General features: G+C 34.6%; 1 protein-coding gene across 1 annotated transcript; it reads right to left on the bottom strand.

Annotated features, from left to right (window-relative positions):
• Positions 1 to 4509: 4509 nt before the first annotated feature.
• Positions 4510 to 8462, bottom strand: LOC106626309 (uncharacterized). Its single transcript, XM_036378348.2, has 2 exons — positions 7087 to 8462; positions 4510 to 5616 (listed from the first exon to the last, which is right to left on the bottom strand). Exons 1-2 carry the CDS (start codon positions 8018 to 8020, stop codon positions 5120 to 5122), a joined length of 1431 nt encoding a protein of 476 aa, XP_036234241.2. The 5' UTR covers positions 8021 to 8462; the 3' UTR covers positions 4510 to 5119.
• Between the last annotated feature and the right edge of the window lie 8082 nt (positions 8463 to 16544).

Genomic DNA, 16544 nt, shown 5'->3' with positions numbered 1-16544 from the left:
GTTTTTATACTCTCGCAACTTGTTACTTCAGAGTATAATAGTTTTGTTCACGTAACGGTTGTTTGTATCACCTAAAACTAATCGAGTTAGATATAGAGTTATATATAAATGATCAGGATGAAAAGACGAGTTGAAATCCGGGTGACTGTCTGTCCGTCCGTCCGTCCGTCCGTCCGTGCAAGCTCTAACTTGAGTAAAAATTGAGATATCTTTATGAAACTTGGTAGACATGTTTCTTGGTACCGTGAGACGGTTGGTATTGCAGATGGGCGTAATCGGACCACTGCCACGTCCACAAAACGGGATTAATCAAAAACAAATAAAGCTACACAACAAGAGACAAGACTCTTATTTGGTATACAGGATCTCATTAGGGAGGGGCCTCTGCAGTTAAAATTTTTTTTTAAAGTGGGCGTGGTCCACCCCGCTAATAAGTTTAATGTGCATATCTCCTATACCACTGAAGTTATAATAACAAAATTCAGTGGGATCGAATGTTTTTAGCATCTCTATCGACGGTGTGACAATGGGTGGAATCGGGTGACAACCCCGCCCACTCCCCATATAACGGTACTTTTAAAATCTATGGTATAAGATGATTTTATAGGAACCACGTTCAAAATTAGATAGTGGGCGTGGCACCGCCCACTTTTAGGTGAAAACCCGTTTCTTGAGATCTGCTTAACCGCTTTCAACCAAATTCGGTATATAATATTCTTCTCATATTTCTATGTTATAGTACGAAAATGAGCGAAATCGGATTACAAGCACGCCTATTTCCCATATAACATCATTTTAAATTCCATCTGATTTTTTCACTTTCCAGTATGCAGATCAAGCAACAATGATTATATCGCCGTAAAACTTTGCGTGAATAACGCATTTAAAGTATGCCACTTTGTGACCAAAAATTATTTTAATTGAACCAAAACTGTTCAAGCCCCTAGGTACTGAATATGTGGACCCCAGTGCCTATAGTTGATTTTTTACCGAAAATATCGGTCAACATAGAACAAGAATGCAAGATCCACAAAGAAGTCTAAAACGAGTATACCATTTGACTTTTTTAATTTTAATACGAATTACTGTTTTGGCATGCCATAAGTATCTGTGATTTAATGAATGCTTCTAGTTTAATATATTTAAATATGTAGAATTATTAACTGTTGTTGGTAATATAAATACTAATGAATTGCGTCGTTAAAATGCGTTAGAAATTACTTTAAGATCCTTATATAATGTTGGAACGATGCATATAAGTTATTCCCCATTTTAAATTAAGTTTTCGTGGACAGGTCATAGTACCAAGTTAATGCATAAGCTATAGAATTTAATTCCTAATTGCGACGCAGAGGTACATAACAAATAATTAGCAACTGATTCTTCAAAACTTTCTTTCGGCGAGACAAGGTCTAGACCAACTCTATTTATATTCAGCGCTAACCTATTTATATAATTTTAGAATTTTAATGAAAGTTTGTCCACTCAATTTCATTACAATATCAGACACACACACAGACCGACATATTCGGCATATGGCTAGTTAGTATAACGAAAATATGGGGGCGGGGTAATTCGTAGACCAATTACATATATTTTCAACATTAAACTCCCATATAGTATATCCAATATTATACGTTTAGTTAATTTTGCTAAAATATTATACATATTGACCAATATAAATGGTATAAAGCCAACCAGAAGTTTGAAAATCTTATAAGTTTGAAATTATTAAATTATGTCTATAAGAGTTAAAGATAGTATTGACCCAATTTTAGGAGTATCTACGAGAAATTTTTGTCTATTATATGCGGGCTGTTGAGTAGATTATCTTACAAATCTACTAGATCTAGCAAGATTTCTCCTACTTAGCGCCATCTGTTTGTCAGTAGGGAAATTTATCACATTATCACAGCTGATTTAAACACCAAACTGTCAAAGAGAAAGGAAAAATTTAACAAACAAATAAAATAAAAATTAAAAAAATTATGGAATATAAAATAAATAAGTGAAAATAGCGGAAAATATTTTTAAAAACAAGAGTAATGTGGAGTGAGGCATCCGAAACCGGTCTAATAGAAAAATGTCACTGCTTCGATCGGCTAGTCAAAAACAGCTGTTTTATAAATCTCCAGCGGTAGTGAGAACGGTCTAGATTAAAAAATAGATTATATGTATTCTAATCACTTCAAAATTTTAGAACTTGATATAAGGGAGATATTTTCGAAAAAAGTTCACAATAGGAACTGAGGTCCACATATTCGGTATCTGGGATCTGACATAGTTTTGGACCGCTTTGGACAATTTTTGGTCATAAGATGTTAATTAGAGATAAGTTCTATCCGGATACCTCGATTGATTCTTCATTTGTATACTGGAAAGTAAAGGAATTAAATGGAATTTAAAATTTTGTTATATGGGCAGCGGGCGTGATTTTTGCAAGATTTCGCCGTTTTTATATATAATAGTATAATATAATATAATTTGGTCGAAATCGGTCAATTAGGTCCCGAAATAAGTTTGACACCAGCTGGTATATAACCCTTTCGTACTATTTCGGATGTCAAATTTTTATTCTCTAGTGAATTTGTTTATAGATTTATCGCACTTTTAATAGTTTTTAGCAGAACGGGTATATGGGGATTGGACGGAGTTTATAATTCAAATTGACCCATATTCACATTCATTAAACTTATTAGGGGCGAAAGCACGCCTCCTTAAAAATTGTTTCAACCATAGATGTGCCTCGCTTATGCCATTCGTTATATTTAATAACAGCCTTTTATCTTGGTATGGATATAAGTTATGGCACTTTATATGTTTTTAATAAATGACGCTTTGTTGACGTGGCAGAGGTCCGATTCTCCTCATCTGCGACACCAACCCTCCTTGTGTGCCAAGAAACACGTATGCGAAGTTTCGTCTCGTGTGAGTATAATGTTATAAAAGTTTTTTGCAACATCTTAAAGTAATCAACATAAGTATAGACCCTATACTAAAGAGTTACATACATAAATATGTATATGGCAACCTCATGGAGTAACAATGTCAGGGTTATCTGTCTGTAGTATTGCAAATGGGCAAATAGGCATAGCGATGCCTTCATTTGCCGTTATCTTATATTTGGCACAGACTAACCCCATAGAGAGGGACATCTGTACCTAAATGTTTTTTGAATAGTGGGTGTGGATTCATATACATATATTTATAATACCTCACAAAAGTTATCTTAACGAAACTTAGTGAAAATATTTTTCTCTGGTATTTCTTGATACATTATTAAAATAGGTGACATAGGATAATAAGATCGCACACCTTCATATATACAAAACAACTGAACTTGCACAATAGACGTGGTACCACCCATTTTAGTAGTAGTCTCCCAAAACACGCATCACCTAAATATTTTATTGGCATTGAGTGAACCTTTGGTTTCAGAAATAATGATGTTTGATTCGAAAATTAAAAAAAGAAATTAGTCTATATGTTCCCCTATGCCCCATATACGTAATATAATAATTTCCGTCTTTCTTTCGTCTAATACTGCATTCATATGTAACATTTTCATTATAAACACCGCCTTTAATTTTCACGAAGCCCTTCCCCCCTTGTTTGTTGTGGGTTGCGACAACTTTTACATAACTGTTTCAAACACTTGTTCGTTTGTTCAACTCAGACCACCCAGTCCAGTTATATATGATAGTTTGCTGCGCTTTGCAAACAGCAATGTGCCAACATCATGTCAACAATGTTTAGTAGTTTTGGCGCAAAAACTGTAATTTTATTTTGAAAATTTTTTTTTTCCTCGCAAGTTCAGTAGCTTGCATTTCATTTCGGTTGCATTTGCAAAGGAAACAATTTTAAGGCAATTTTGTTACTGTTGTTGCAAATGACAGTTGATTTGAGTAGATATATATGGAACTAGGTATATATAAAAAAAATAAAAAATATTTGTGCAAGTATGTTGAAGCCACCATATATGTACATTAATATTAGAGTGGGTCAAACAAAACGAAATTTTTTCCGCTTGATGCTCAAACATACGTTCTTTGACACAACTACAAAAATCTCTCCAAGTACGAGCTCTTGGCGCATTATTTATGCTGGCAGGTTCAGTAGGAAATTTTTGCATGTGGTGCAGCAAATATGCCACAACATTTGCGCATTACTTTACATTAACTAGGTTTTCCCCATCAGCAAACAATGTTTTATCAAAACTCGAAATTCACTCTTTTCCATTATAATCGAAAATAGCAGAATTAACGTCACATTCTAACATTCATTCTGATTCTAACATACAGCTTGAATCTAAAAATTTTATTTTTAAAATCTATTTTAGTAATTATAATCGCCAGTTATGATGAGAGATGTCGACAAATTTTAATAAAAATAGAAATTGGGAACACTTCATTCCGACAGGCAATTTTTAAGAATATTTCCGTCATTTATTGTTGATTTTTTACAATAAATACTAAAACTATTATTATCAATACATTTATAATATTGTATAAAAATTTACTCAAATTATTATTTTAAATATTAAATAAAATATATTTATAAATAGGCACAAAATTGCGAAATAAAGTAATTGTTGCGAATACAAAAGCAAACCCGTTATCTACGGTCTCTAAAGTGTTCATCACTTTTTTGCGTAACGTGCATTCCAACTAACATAGCTCAATACGGATTCATATACGCGCTTCAATAATTTACCGAGTTGACTAATTGTATTTATTCATTTTAAAATGTAGCAGCTTTTTTGTGAAGTAATTGGCTTAAATTAATTTGTCGTGTGGCAATTGAATAAAAATAAACGTTTACAATGCACACAAGAGTTTAAAAAAGTTGCAACTGTTAGTCTATTGTTTTATAAGCTGAACATAAAAATGGCTTTGACTTTGCTTTTATCAACCACAATACTGCCCAAATTATACTCGCCTCACTTGAAGTTGAGCGATTGGGCAATTTCATTCGCCCACTTCTATGTCACTTGCAAGTTGCAAAGAGCTACCGTAATTCATGACAAATCATGTTGACCAATAAAAAAAAATTAGCTAATAGCGTGTGCCGCGCCCCTGTTCCGCCTAGGTAACCGCAAAATGCTTTGGCAGCTCGGATTTTACCAAACTTTCTTAATTGCAATCGATTTGTTCACACCGCCACCCTTCAGGCTCATCACCGTCAAGAAGAGGGCAAAAAAGAAGCCGGCCAGGCCGGTGCTGCCGACCAGCAGTGTTAGGCCACCAATTAGCAGCGGCACTAATGCTATGAACTTCAGCTTGTATGCCAACAACAATGGAAGCATGAATTTTTTCAATTTCTTTTTCAACTTTTTGCCTCGACCAATGGCCAAGGCAGTGGATGTTAATGATATGGCTGAGTTTTCTGCGCTTGCAATTGGTGTTGCCTGTGTTGATGCTGTAACCGCAGTTAATCGTGGCTTATCGATAGCGGTGGGAGGGCTTCGCTGACCTTGAACTTCTAGCGACAAATGCGTGTTGTCACCAACAGGAATGACTGTGTCTACAGATGCTGGCTGTGGTAACGTGGCGGATGCTGTGTTTGCGAAGGCCTCGTCGCTGCTCCTCAATGTAACGAGGTCGCCGCTTGCAAAGTCTGCAAATAAGGTTAAAACATGCGAAAAAGTTTTTAATTAATAATACATATACATATACAAGTATGTACATATTTTCAAGGCATAGGGCTGTGAGAAAATATATTCATGAAATAATCCAATGTATAGTAAGCTTTATTAGTTTAGAAGCTGACTAGTTAATCATTTAAATCAATGTAACTTAAATGGTTGCAACTCCATGTTTTTTACTCTGAATTTAATTATTCTCTTAATAACTTTAATTTTATTATAATTTTATTTAAAGTACTTAATTATGATTGATTGTTTGATCTGCTACTACAATAATATAAACTCTTTGTAATTAAAAATTATTTTCTACGTTTTAGTTCGATTAGCTATAATATCTACAGAAAGGTAAAACAATCAACTCTGAATATTATTGCAGCCTTTTGGATCAGCTGTATGGAAAAATTCGTGAGAAAAGACCGGGTTTGCAGCACAAACAAATCATTTTTCATCAAGACACTGCACCTGCTCACAAAGCTGTTTTAACAATAAAAAAATTTTACGAACTAAAGAACGAATTGAAAGAAATCCTTCCTAAAATCTTTTTTGGCAATTACACTAGAAATAAAGTTTATCATTTCGCTTATGATATAAACCACAGGTACGATGGTGGCTTTGGAGCATTCAGCACGTCCTGGCTGATCGTCATCATCACTTAAGATGTCGAATGTGTTTGGGAGTATGGGAATTTGTTTTTTTTTCATTGAGTTTAGGTGACTCATTGTTTGCACGTTTTCCACTTTTAGTTGAAATAGTTTTCCACTTCTCTCCCGATGCATTGGTTTTACAATACTATTCAGATAGTCACTCACTACAGATAATACATTTGTCAAGTACAGTCAATAAACGGTAGTGTGCAATTTAAATTGATTTCAAATATCTCAAAACATCAAACATCTTAAAATTATAGATTTTTTATTTCTAAAAATTTTTATGAGAAAAAAAATCAATAGTAGTATCAATCAATATCAATTTTATGTGCACCGTTGTCATCTTTTCGACCCCACTTAAATTTCTTACTTTGGTTGATGTTATATCTTATAAGTTATCTCGATAACATTAACCGAGAATATTTCAATTAGTATTATGACATTCGTGATAAAAATTATTGTATTGGTATGCACCTGGCTACAGCACTAATATGATGAATATACAGATGTATGTAGGTAGGTCAGATTCGAAAAATATCTCTAATATTTCTACTTAAGAAGGTGATGAACCTTAGATTGTAAATATTATTTATTTTAAATATGTTGCTAATTTGAGGCATTTGTCATATGAACTTTAACTGTCTAATTTGACACCTCAATGCCCTGGATATACATATGTATGTCAAACATGTATTCAAAACAAGGTGCATAAAATATTCAATACAAATTCCAAAAGTCCACACAATTTTGACCACAAATCAGCCTTGTGCAGTGAATAATGATGATTTCCCCTACCTGATTCATCATCGCTGATGATGCGTCTGAAAACCTCAAAAAAGTGTCGCACTTTATCCAAGGCTTTTCCCAATGGCACAAGAATCATACTTTCCATGCTTCGAATCTCTGCGTTCTCCTCAATATCGGCGTCACTCCTCTCGCCAATGCCATCTTCGTTGCCATCCTCATCACTTTTGCTTTCAATATCCTGCAAAGCAAACAACGCTCGATGCTGTGGTTGTGTAACAATGGTGTCGGCATTGTTTACTTTATTTATTGTCGCTTGCTCTTTGTCACCATACTTATTGTATTGCGTTACACTTTTGTTGTGGTAATTGTTGTTACTGGTATAAGTGTTGACATACTCTCGGTTATTGAAGTTAGTGACAATTTTGTCAGTCGTGCCGTTGCTGTGCTCTCGCCGCCTACTCCTTTCGCTAGATAGCATCGAGGAGTGTCGCTGATTACTTATTGCCAATATATATGGCGCAACAAAGCGCATATCCGGTGACGGCGAACGGTAATTTCCGCTGTTGCTACTGTTGTAAGTGTAATAATTTACCGGATTTTGTTGTTGCTGTGCCGCGTGTGGTGTATCATGGGTGTAGCGTGATGTGCTGTGTGGCTGCTTATCCCGCGTCATTGTTTTTTGTCGCCTGTGCTGTTTATTGAAGCGTGCGGCGTCTGCCTGAGTGGTAATAACCGCGGAAACCGCAGCGTTGGCGGCGGCATTCAGGATATACCAATTGTTGTGTACTGCCGTGGGTGGCCATTGCACCTGCTGTTGTGCGTTCGTTGTGGTTGTTGCTGCTGATGTAACGTAGGAGGCAGAGGTGTAAGCTGCTGATGCAGATGGCACAGTGGCGACTGACTTAAAGCCATCGTAATTTAAAATCACTTCGGTTTGCAGTGTGAAAATTGGTGCAAACGCGATTAATACAAGCAGCAGCATCTTTCACCGATTTGGAAATATTCACTCTTTAAGATTTTAATTTGCTTTAATTATTTCTTTACCACGGAGGTTTCATTAACCGTCACAGTTTTTTGGCAACTGCTCGCCGACGCAGTTCATCATTCGTTCAAAGTTGATTCACAAATAACCTGAACTGGCAGTGTGCTCGATATTTTATCAGCTTACAGCTGCACACCTCAAAGAATCTTTTATTTTTACTACACTTATAATTACATTGTGTTGTTGTTTGTCCGGCGGTGTTGATTTCTATTCAGTTGCTGATTCAACCACTTGGTCATCACCGTCTGTGTGTTACAACGAGAAATCAAAACATCAATAGAAAAGCAGAAAATTACAGTTTAAAGAAAGGAAATTCAATTTTTACACAAAATTTCTTAAGTAATAATATCAACACTCTGGTCTGTCGAAGAGAAAGGCTCAAAGCTTCAAGCGCACGGTATCGAAATAAATATAACCAACATTCATCCGTACGCAATGCATCGCTGCACATAAAGAAAAAACGATAAATTAAAGAAGAAAAAAGAAGAAATAATAAAAAATCTACACGTGTTAGAGTCTCCATATTATCAAGCGATCAGTTGTCACTGTTTTATTATACTCTCGCAACATGTTGCTACAGAGTATAATAGTTTTGTTGACGTACGGTTGTTTGTATCACCTAAAACTAATCGAGTTAGATATAGAGTTATATATAAATGATCAGGATGAAGAGACGAGTCGAAATCCGGTTGACTGTCTGTCCGTCCGTCCGTGCAAACTGTAAATTGAGTAAAAATTGAGATATCTTTACGAAACTTGGTACACATGTTTCTTGGTACCGTAAGACGGCTGATGGTATTGCAGATCACATTAAGGAGGGGGCGATCTGTAGTTTAAAAATGCTTTTAAAAGTGGGCGTGGCCCTAAATCACTAAAGCTATAATAACAAAATTCGCGGAAAGCTAATTTTTTTAGCACCACTATCGACAGTGTAAAATGGGTGAAATAGGCCCCGCCCACTGCCCATATAACGGTACTGTTAAAAACTACCATATGCGTGATAAATCAAGCACTAAAACCCCAGAGACATTAAATGTTATCTCTGGTATGGTATGAGATGACTTTATAGGAGCCGACTTCAAAATTAGACAGTGGACGTGGCACCGCCCACTTTTAGGTGAAAACCCATATCTTGGGATCTGCTTAATCGATTTTAACCAAATTCGGTGCATAACATTCCTCTCATATTTCTATGTTATAGTGCAAAAATGGGAGTACAACCACGCCTATTTCCCCTATATCACCATTTTAAATTCCATCTGATTCTTTCACTTTCCACTATTCAAATCAAGCAAAATATGTAAAGAAATCTCAAACGAGTATACCGTATGACTTTGCGAGAGTATAAAATGTTCGGTTACATCCGAACTTAGCCCTTCCTTACTTGTTTATTTATTGTGCTTTGCCGCGCTCACGCAATCGTTACTACAATTTCATTCAGACACATAGCTATATACTTGTAGGTCACTCCGGCAACATACCATAGATTAGATATTCATTGAGATTGGACACACTTCAGATACTAAGTTTTTGGAATACATGTTTTTATAGATTTATTTTGGAAGCGAATGTAAGATTTGGGGCATTCACAATGCCGGTAGAATTTAAACAAAATATATAGATAATGTTCTTTTATTTTGATGAAACTACAATTTTGTTCAAAACCTTAAACAACTTTATGTCCTTTTTATTTCTTCATATGTTTTGTTACTGTAAGATATTGGAAGATGAGAAAGATCTAATGCATTGCTGCTGTCCAACCAAATAATGTTATATAATTGAGATTGTAATACAGCAATACTCACATAAATTATATAAGAGGACATTACTAAATAAACAATAAGATGACTAAAATAGAAAGATACCACTGCGAATTTAGATAATAAAATATGGACGCAACAATTTCAACCAAAGTTTTATTAATTAAATTATATACATATTATATATTTACGAGTATTATTGTATTTAAAAATTTACAATTTTGATAAAAACCAAAAAAATTAAGCTCAAAAGCAGGATATATTATCTTCTTATACTAGAAAGTATTGATTTCAATATTACTTACAGAAGTCTTCGAAGTGATATATTTTTTCTATGTTAAAAACTTTATGTTTAAAACTTTCGTATTTTAAGAACCACAAAGGAATATGATTCTCGCATTTTATTTATCAAAATATATGGTAAATATAAATTTGTTTTTAACGTATCAATATTTACACCCTCAACGAGGTATATTAAGTGTGCCACGAAGTTTGTAACATCAAGAAGAAAACATCGAAAACCCTATAAAATTTAAATGATTTGAGTTGATTTAACTATGTTCGTCCCTAGTCCCTCAGTTTATAAGATATCGATCTGAAATTTTGCACACATCGATTTCTCACCAAGAGGCTGCTCGCTTGTCGGAACCGTCGACATTGGACTGCTATTGCATATAGCTCCCATACCAACAGAGCGATGAAAGTCATGCCCTTGTAAGGAAAACTTTTTTATTTGACAAATAATCTTTACAAAATTTACGAAATAGCGCCACAATATCCGAATAACTGTTTCTGATCAAATCACTATAGCATGCAGCTGCCATAGAAACTAAACGATCAAAAACAAGTTCTTGCAACAATGGACAACTTTTTTATTTGGGAAGAGTATTCTAGCTACGATGTAACTGAACTTAACGTTTTTTCTTGTTTAATCTTCAATAGTACAGTAAATCAGAGGGTCACACATTTCACACCCATCAAGCTTAATTGAAAATATCAATAGAATATTATATTCGAGTAATAGAGGGGCGCAAATTAGAAACTATGTGATAACACCTTTTAATTATGTTTTCCTTTTTTGCTCTATTTTATTGCTATTTTTATAACTGTTCTTATTTTGATACTTTAATGTTTAATAGTTTCCATCTTCATCTCTTTATTTCAGCGTCTGACCTTAATAGCCTGCCTCGTGTTTTTATTTTATTACTATTACCTTAAACTTTTACTTGGACACGGTACATTGGCTCTTGTGTCACTTGACCCAAGAATTGATAATGACTTTGTCTGACGTTGGTATTGTTGGGTGAATTACAGGTAAATCGCACTAAGTTTCTATTGCGGTGATGGTCCGTATATGTATGTACGAGTATATATATCAAAATTCCTATATTGGTTATGTTGGTATGGTTTTGTGGAATGGAAGATAATTGTGGCGATTACTTCAGCGGCGTTTCTTTCTTCAATTTTGTTTTCAAATTCGTTAGGGACGCTGTAACTTGTACAATAAAGTAACTGTAGACACAATGTTGCACGCAATTAAAATAAGTGTTAATGAAATGCAATATTTCCCTGTTTGTGTATTCAAATAGTATATACAGTAAAAGCAAGAAGAATAAAAAAATTCTTGTGTTAGATATATGGAGCCTAGTTCAGTAATTTTGAAGTGATCTTATCCTATTCTATATCGATATCTTTCTTTGTGCTTTTTTACCTATTGTAAAGTAAAACAATGCAATGGAATTCAAAAGGATGTTACATCGAAAAGATAACATAAATTTTGATTCGAATGTAGTTTAGAACATACGATTATTATATTTTTTAGAAGATGGTGTCACCCCTTTTTAAAAATTTCTACACGACAGTGTAGTAGTTTTGGTCTTAACGGTTGTTTATTTATACGAACCATATATAATATATGGTGGAGTTAAAGATGTTAAGCTAATTAGAACGACGTACAAAATTGATTTTAGGTAATCCTCCGTTCGTTCACGCAACAACATGAGTAAAAAAAGAAAAAACGTTAACTTCGGTCATACCGAAGCTATATGGCAATACCCCCCATATATACAAAATGTTTCTTACAAGAACTTGATTTTGATCGATCCATTTTTAGTGGCAGCTATGTAAATGTTATAGCGTTACAGCGATCTGAACAATTTCTCTGATTCTCCTAAGATTGCACCATTACCTTAAACAATAACCAATGCCGAATTTCGTGAAGATATATCCTCAAATGATAAAGTTTCCCATATAAACCCTTTTATTCGATCGTTCAGTTTGTATAGCAAGTAATGATCCGTTATCGCCGGTTCTGACAAATGAGCATCTTCTTGAGGAGAAAAAGACATGATCAGAAACGGACTATGTAACGACATTATTCAAAAAAAGTGCAATAGCTCAGTCACCAATCAAGTTGCATAAAAAACATTCGGTCCATGGCGTCTCAGAGCAAAGGAATATGCATTACATCTTCAAGTTGTTACCCAGCACAACATTACGCATAAGACCATTTTGATTTGCATTTCGCAGATGAAAACTATCGGCCTAAAATGGTTGAAATCGGTGTAAATCTTTTTCCAAACATTTTTTTTCTTAATGCATTTTTAAAAAATGTTACAACCCAGGAAGTTGCAGTTTTTGTGGGTTGAATATTATTAAAGAATATTCTTAAAATTTTAAAATAAACAAAGCGGCTAAATAGAACTTGAAATATTATGACGACCGCATCGAAAAAAGTGGTTTCGGGGAAAAGTTTTTAAAGCTTCCTCGTCCGATCAAACCGCTTAATTGCAACGACACTAAAACGACTATATCATTAAAACTAACTTGAATTTTTAAGAATTCTTTTAGAGCAATATTTTTGAATATCTAAACTATCAAAATATGAAAAAAACTTTTTAAAAATTTTTTTTTTTTAAGTAGTAGACTAAAATAATACCCTCTCAACACATTCACATTTTCCTCATTTTAGACTTTTCGAAAGTCAATTTGGTTTTTTCGCTCTCTATAGAAGTGCAAATACTTTTCTAACAAAAGAAATCAACGGATTCAATCATGTGTGAAAAGTTTGAATTTCACTTGTTGTTTGCTATTATAGTTGCCTTCAACATAGTTTTACCACCAAAAATCTTACAACACATAATAATTCACTGAACAGTTTTCTTGAACACATAAATAACAGTATTAATATTTCCAAATTCAATATATCAATTTTGTTTCCTTCGTCAACATCGGATTTCGTTAGATGTATTGTAGATTTAGATTACAACTGCCATGCGACGTCTAGCACCAACTAACTTGAACTTGAATATTTTGTTGCATTTTATATGTGGAAATGCAATTTTCCATGAAAGTAAAAGCGTGGAAAAATTAAAAAAAAAAAATTACAAGCTTGTAGGCAGGTAAGCATACAGTTAGTTTTATGGAATAATTTGACATAATTAAGCTGAACAAATGCAAAGGCGCAAGGCTGGACCACAAGATTACTAATGCCAGCATCTATTACCACTTGAATGTTGTTGCAGCTGACAGCTTGTTTAACATGAAGCACAGCAAGTGTCGACTATTTATTTACACAAATAATTGGCTGCCCAGTGGGCTCGAATGAAAGCAAGCGGTGTTTTGTTATATATGCAAATTGCGCTGTGGCTTTTTCCAGGAACGAGTAGAGGGTTAGCTCCAAAGAGAGTTGGATAAGATATGCATAAAGTAAGAAAAAGTTTTGGATCAGTTTAGGAGAAGGTTAGTTTTGATAGAACTACACTGTGGTCATAGACAATATCTTCTTGGCAGAAGCGACATCTAAGCTTAACTATACAAGCGGAGAATGTTTTAAATTAATCTAAGCTTAGTTTGGTTTGATTAAGTTATGTAGGAGACTAATATTCACTTAAAATTTTCAAGTAATACATTTTCGTACGAACTCGAGACTTTAGATAGAAAGCAGTAGAGAGCCACCTGGTGACTGAGGAGTCATAAACTCAGCCGTGGAACGCACCCTGTGTGCTGTTACCATTCTCAAACCGTCACAATTTTGTGAAAAATTTCGCAAATTTCTTATTGCCTGAATCGAGCGTGGAAAATAAGATGAAAATTTTATATATCAAAAATTTATGGCAGAGAGTAATTTAGTCAACAAAGTGTGAATATCACTTTTTCAGGTACGTAGGCTTGCCTACTCCAACACTTGTCAGTGTCTACACACTTTGGAAATATTTAAATGACAAAATGGGAAGTGATTTGCATAAATAGTTTGCAATATAGTTCTTCAAATATCAAAGACACACTTATAGCGCAACGTAACCATGAAAAATCGAAATCAGTTCTCTGATATTTTACACCATTCACGATTGGCACGTGGTAACGGCATTTGGCGGCTTACTGGAATTTTTTACTTTTACGCTCTTATTTCCACTTTCCCACTAGGGGAAGCACTTGCCTTGCCGCACACATTAATTACATGTACATACACTCTTAAAATATTACGTATGATATGTACATATTTAAACACATACAACTTAAGATTTCCGGTGTCAATTCAAGAAGTTTGACGAATTGGGTCGATTCAACGCATTTGATGTTCATTAATATTAGCTGTTAGGTACTGTTGGTGAATAAAATTAACCGTTTGCTGAAGTTATGCAATATTAATGTTTAGATATAATTGAGTGTGCTGGTTTAGTTCATTATCTAAGCGGCAGTAAAGTTTTGTAAATGAAATAATTTTACATTAACAAAACCCTTTGTCACGCTATATAAACAAAGAATTAGGCAGAATAATCATAAAAAGCATAAAAAACAAATAGTTTTCGGTATATAATTTTTATAAGTTAATATAATATATATATATATATATACACATATATATATACATATAATAATACAATATATAATTTTAATAATTCAGCCCTTAACTTTAATATAAAAACAAGTAAGGAAGGGCTAAGTTCGGATGTAACCGAACATTTTATACTCTCGCGAAGTCAAATGGTATACTCGTTTGAGATTTCTTTGGGGATTGGCTGAACTTTTCGGTAGAAGGTCAACTATAGACACTGGGGTTCACATATTTAGTACTTAGGGGCTTGAACAGTTTTGGTTCGATTTAGACAATTTTTGATCACAAGGTGGCATACTTCAAACGTATTATTCAGGCAAAGTTTTACCCCGATATAATCATTGTTGCTTGATATGCATAGTGGAAAAGGAAAGAATCAGATGGAATTGAAAATGGTGTTATATGGGAAATAGGCGTGGTTGTAGCCCGATTTCGCCCATTTTCGCACCATAACATAGAAATATGAAAAGAACGTTATGCACGGAATTTGGTTGAAATCGGTTAAGCAGATCCCAAGATATGGGTTTTCACCTAAAAGTGGGCTGTGCCACGCACATTGTCTAATTTTGAACGTGGTTCCTATAAAGTCATCTCATACCATTCCTAATGTGATCCTGTGTACCAAATAACAGTCTTGTATCTTATTGCTGAGCTTAGTTCTGGCAATTTATTTGTTTTTGATTAATGGCGTTTTGTTGGCGTGGCAGTGGTCCGATTACGCCCATCTGCAATACCAACCGTCTCGCGGTACCAAGAAACATGTCTACCAAGTTTCATAAAGATATCTCAATTTTTACTCAAGTTACAGCTTGCGCAGACGGACGGACGGATGGACAGACAGTCACCCGGATTTCAACTCGTCTCTTAATCCTGATAATTTATATATATATAACCCTATATCTAACTCGATTAGTTTTAGGTGATACAAACAACCGTTAGGTGGACAAAACTATTATACTCCGTAGCAACAGGTTGCGAGAGTATAACAAGTAAATAGGGGCTAAGTTTGGGCGTTACCGAGCATTACATAGTCTTGCAACTTGCCTAGGTGTGTTGGCAAAACTTTATATTAAACTAGGGAAAGTAGATCCGTGAGTTCATCCTTTTAAGGCAAGAGGATACACTATTATTATAAACAGATTCTATCTAAATTTCATTAAGGTTTCGTGCATATTGACCGATAGAAGCGGTATGTTAGGTATATCGAGTCAATACTTCCCTTATGACCCGATTTTACACATTTTTGGCACAAGTTATGGTTCGGCAGTTTGTGGACGCAAGATGAAATACCTTGAAGGCACTATTTATGTAAAGTTTTATTCTGATAACTTCATTGGTATAGGATTTATATATTGTAAAGTGAAATAAACAGATGAAATTTAATAGTTTCTTATATGAGAAGTAGGCTTGGTTGTCATCTAATTTTTTGGTGGTTTTCAACATCACCGTTATATGGGGAGTAAGCGTGGTTATTGCCTGAGTTTACACAGTGTGTGAAGAAGTGGTAAAGAGACTTCCTCACAGTAAGTTTGGTTGAGTTATCTTCAGCGGTTTGTAAGATATGTTTGTTTAACAATTTAGAGGGCGACGCTACGCCCATTTAAGAAAATGTTTAGCATGTAAGTATGTCTCGCTACTGCGATTACCTGTACCAAATTACAGTTTTGTATCTTAATTTAGTGCTTAGTTATGACGCTTTAATGGTTTTCGTTTAAAGGTAGGCGTTGCAGTGGTCCGGTTATGACCGTCCACCTTTGGGTGCCAGGATATTATGTAGCAAGTTTAATCAAGATATCTCATTTTTTACTTAAGTTATCGCTTGCACGGACAAACCCAATCGGACAGACGGACGGACAGACAGTCGCCC

Source organism: Bactrocera oleae, chromosome 2, assembly GCF_042242935.1.
Source record: "Bactrocera oleae isolate idBacOlea1 chromosome 2, idBacOlea1, whole genome shotgun sequence".
Classification (NCBI taxonomy): domain Eukaryota; kingdom Metazoa; phylum Arthropoda; class Insecta; order Diptera; family Tephritidae; genus Bactrocera; species Bactrocera oleae.
Note: the sequence above shows the minus strand (reverse complement) of the source record. Positions and strands in the feature narration are given on the sequence as shown.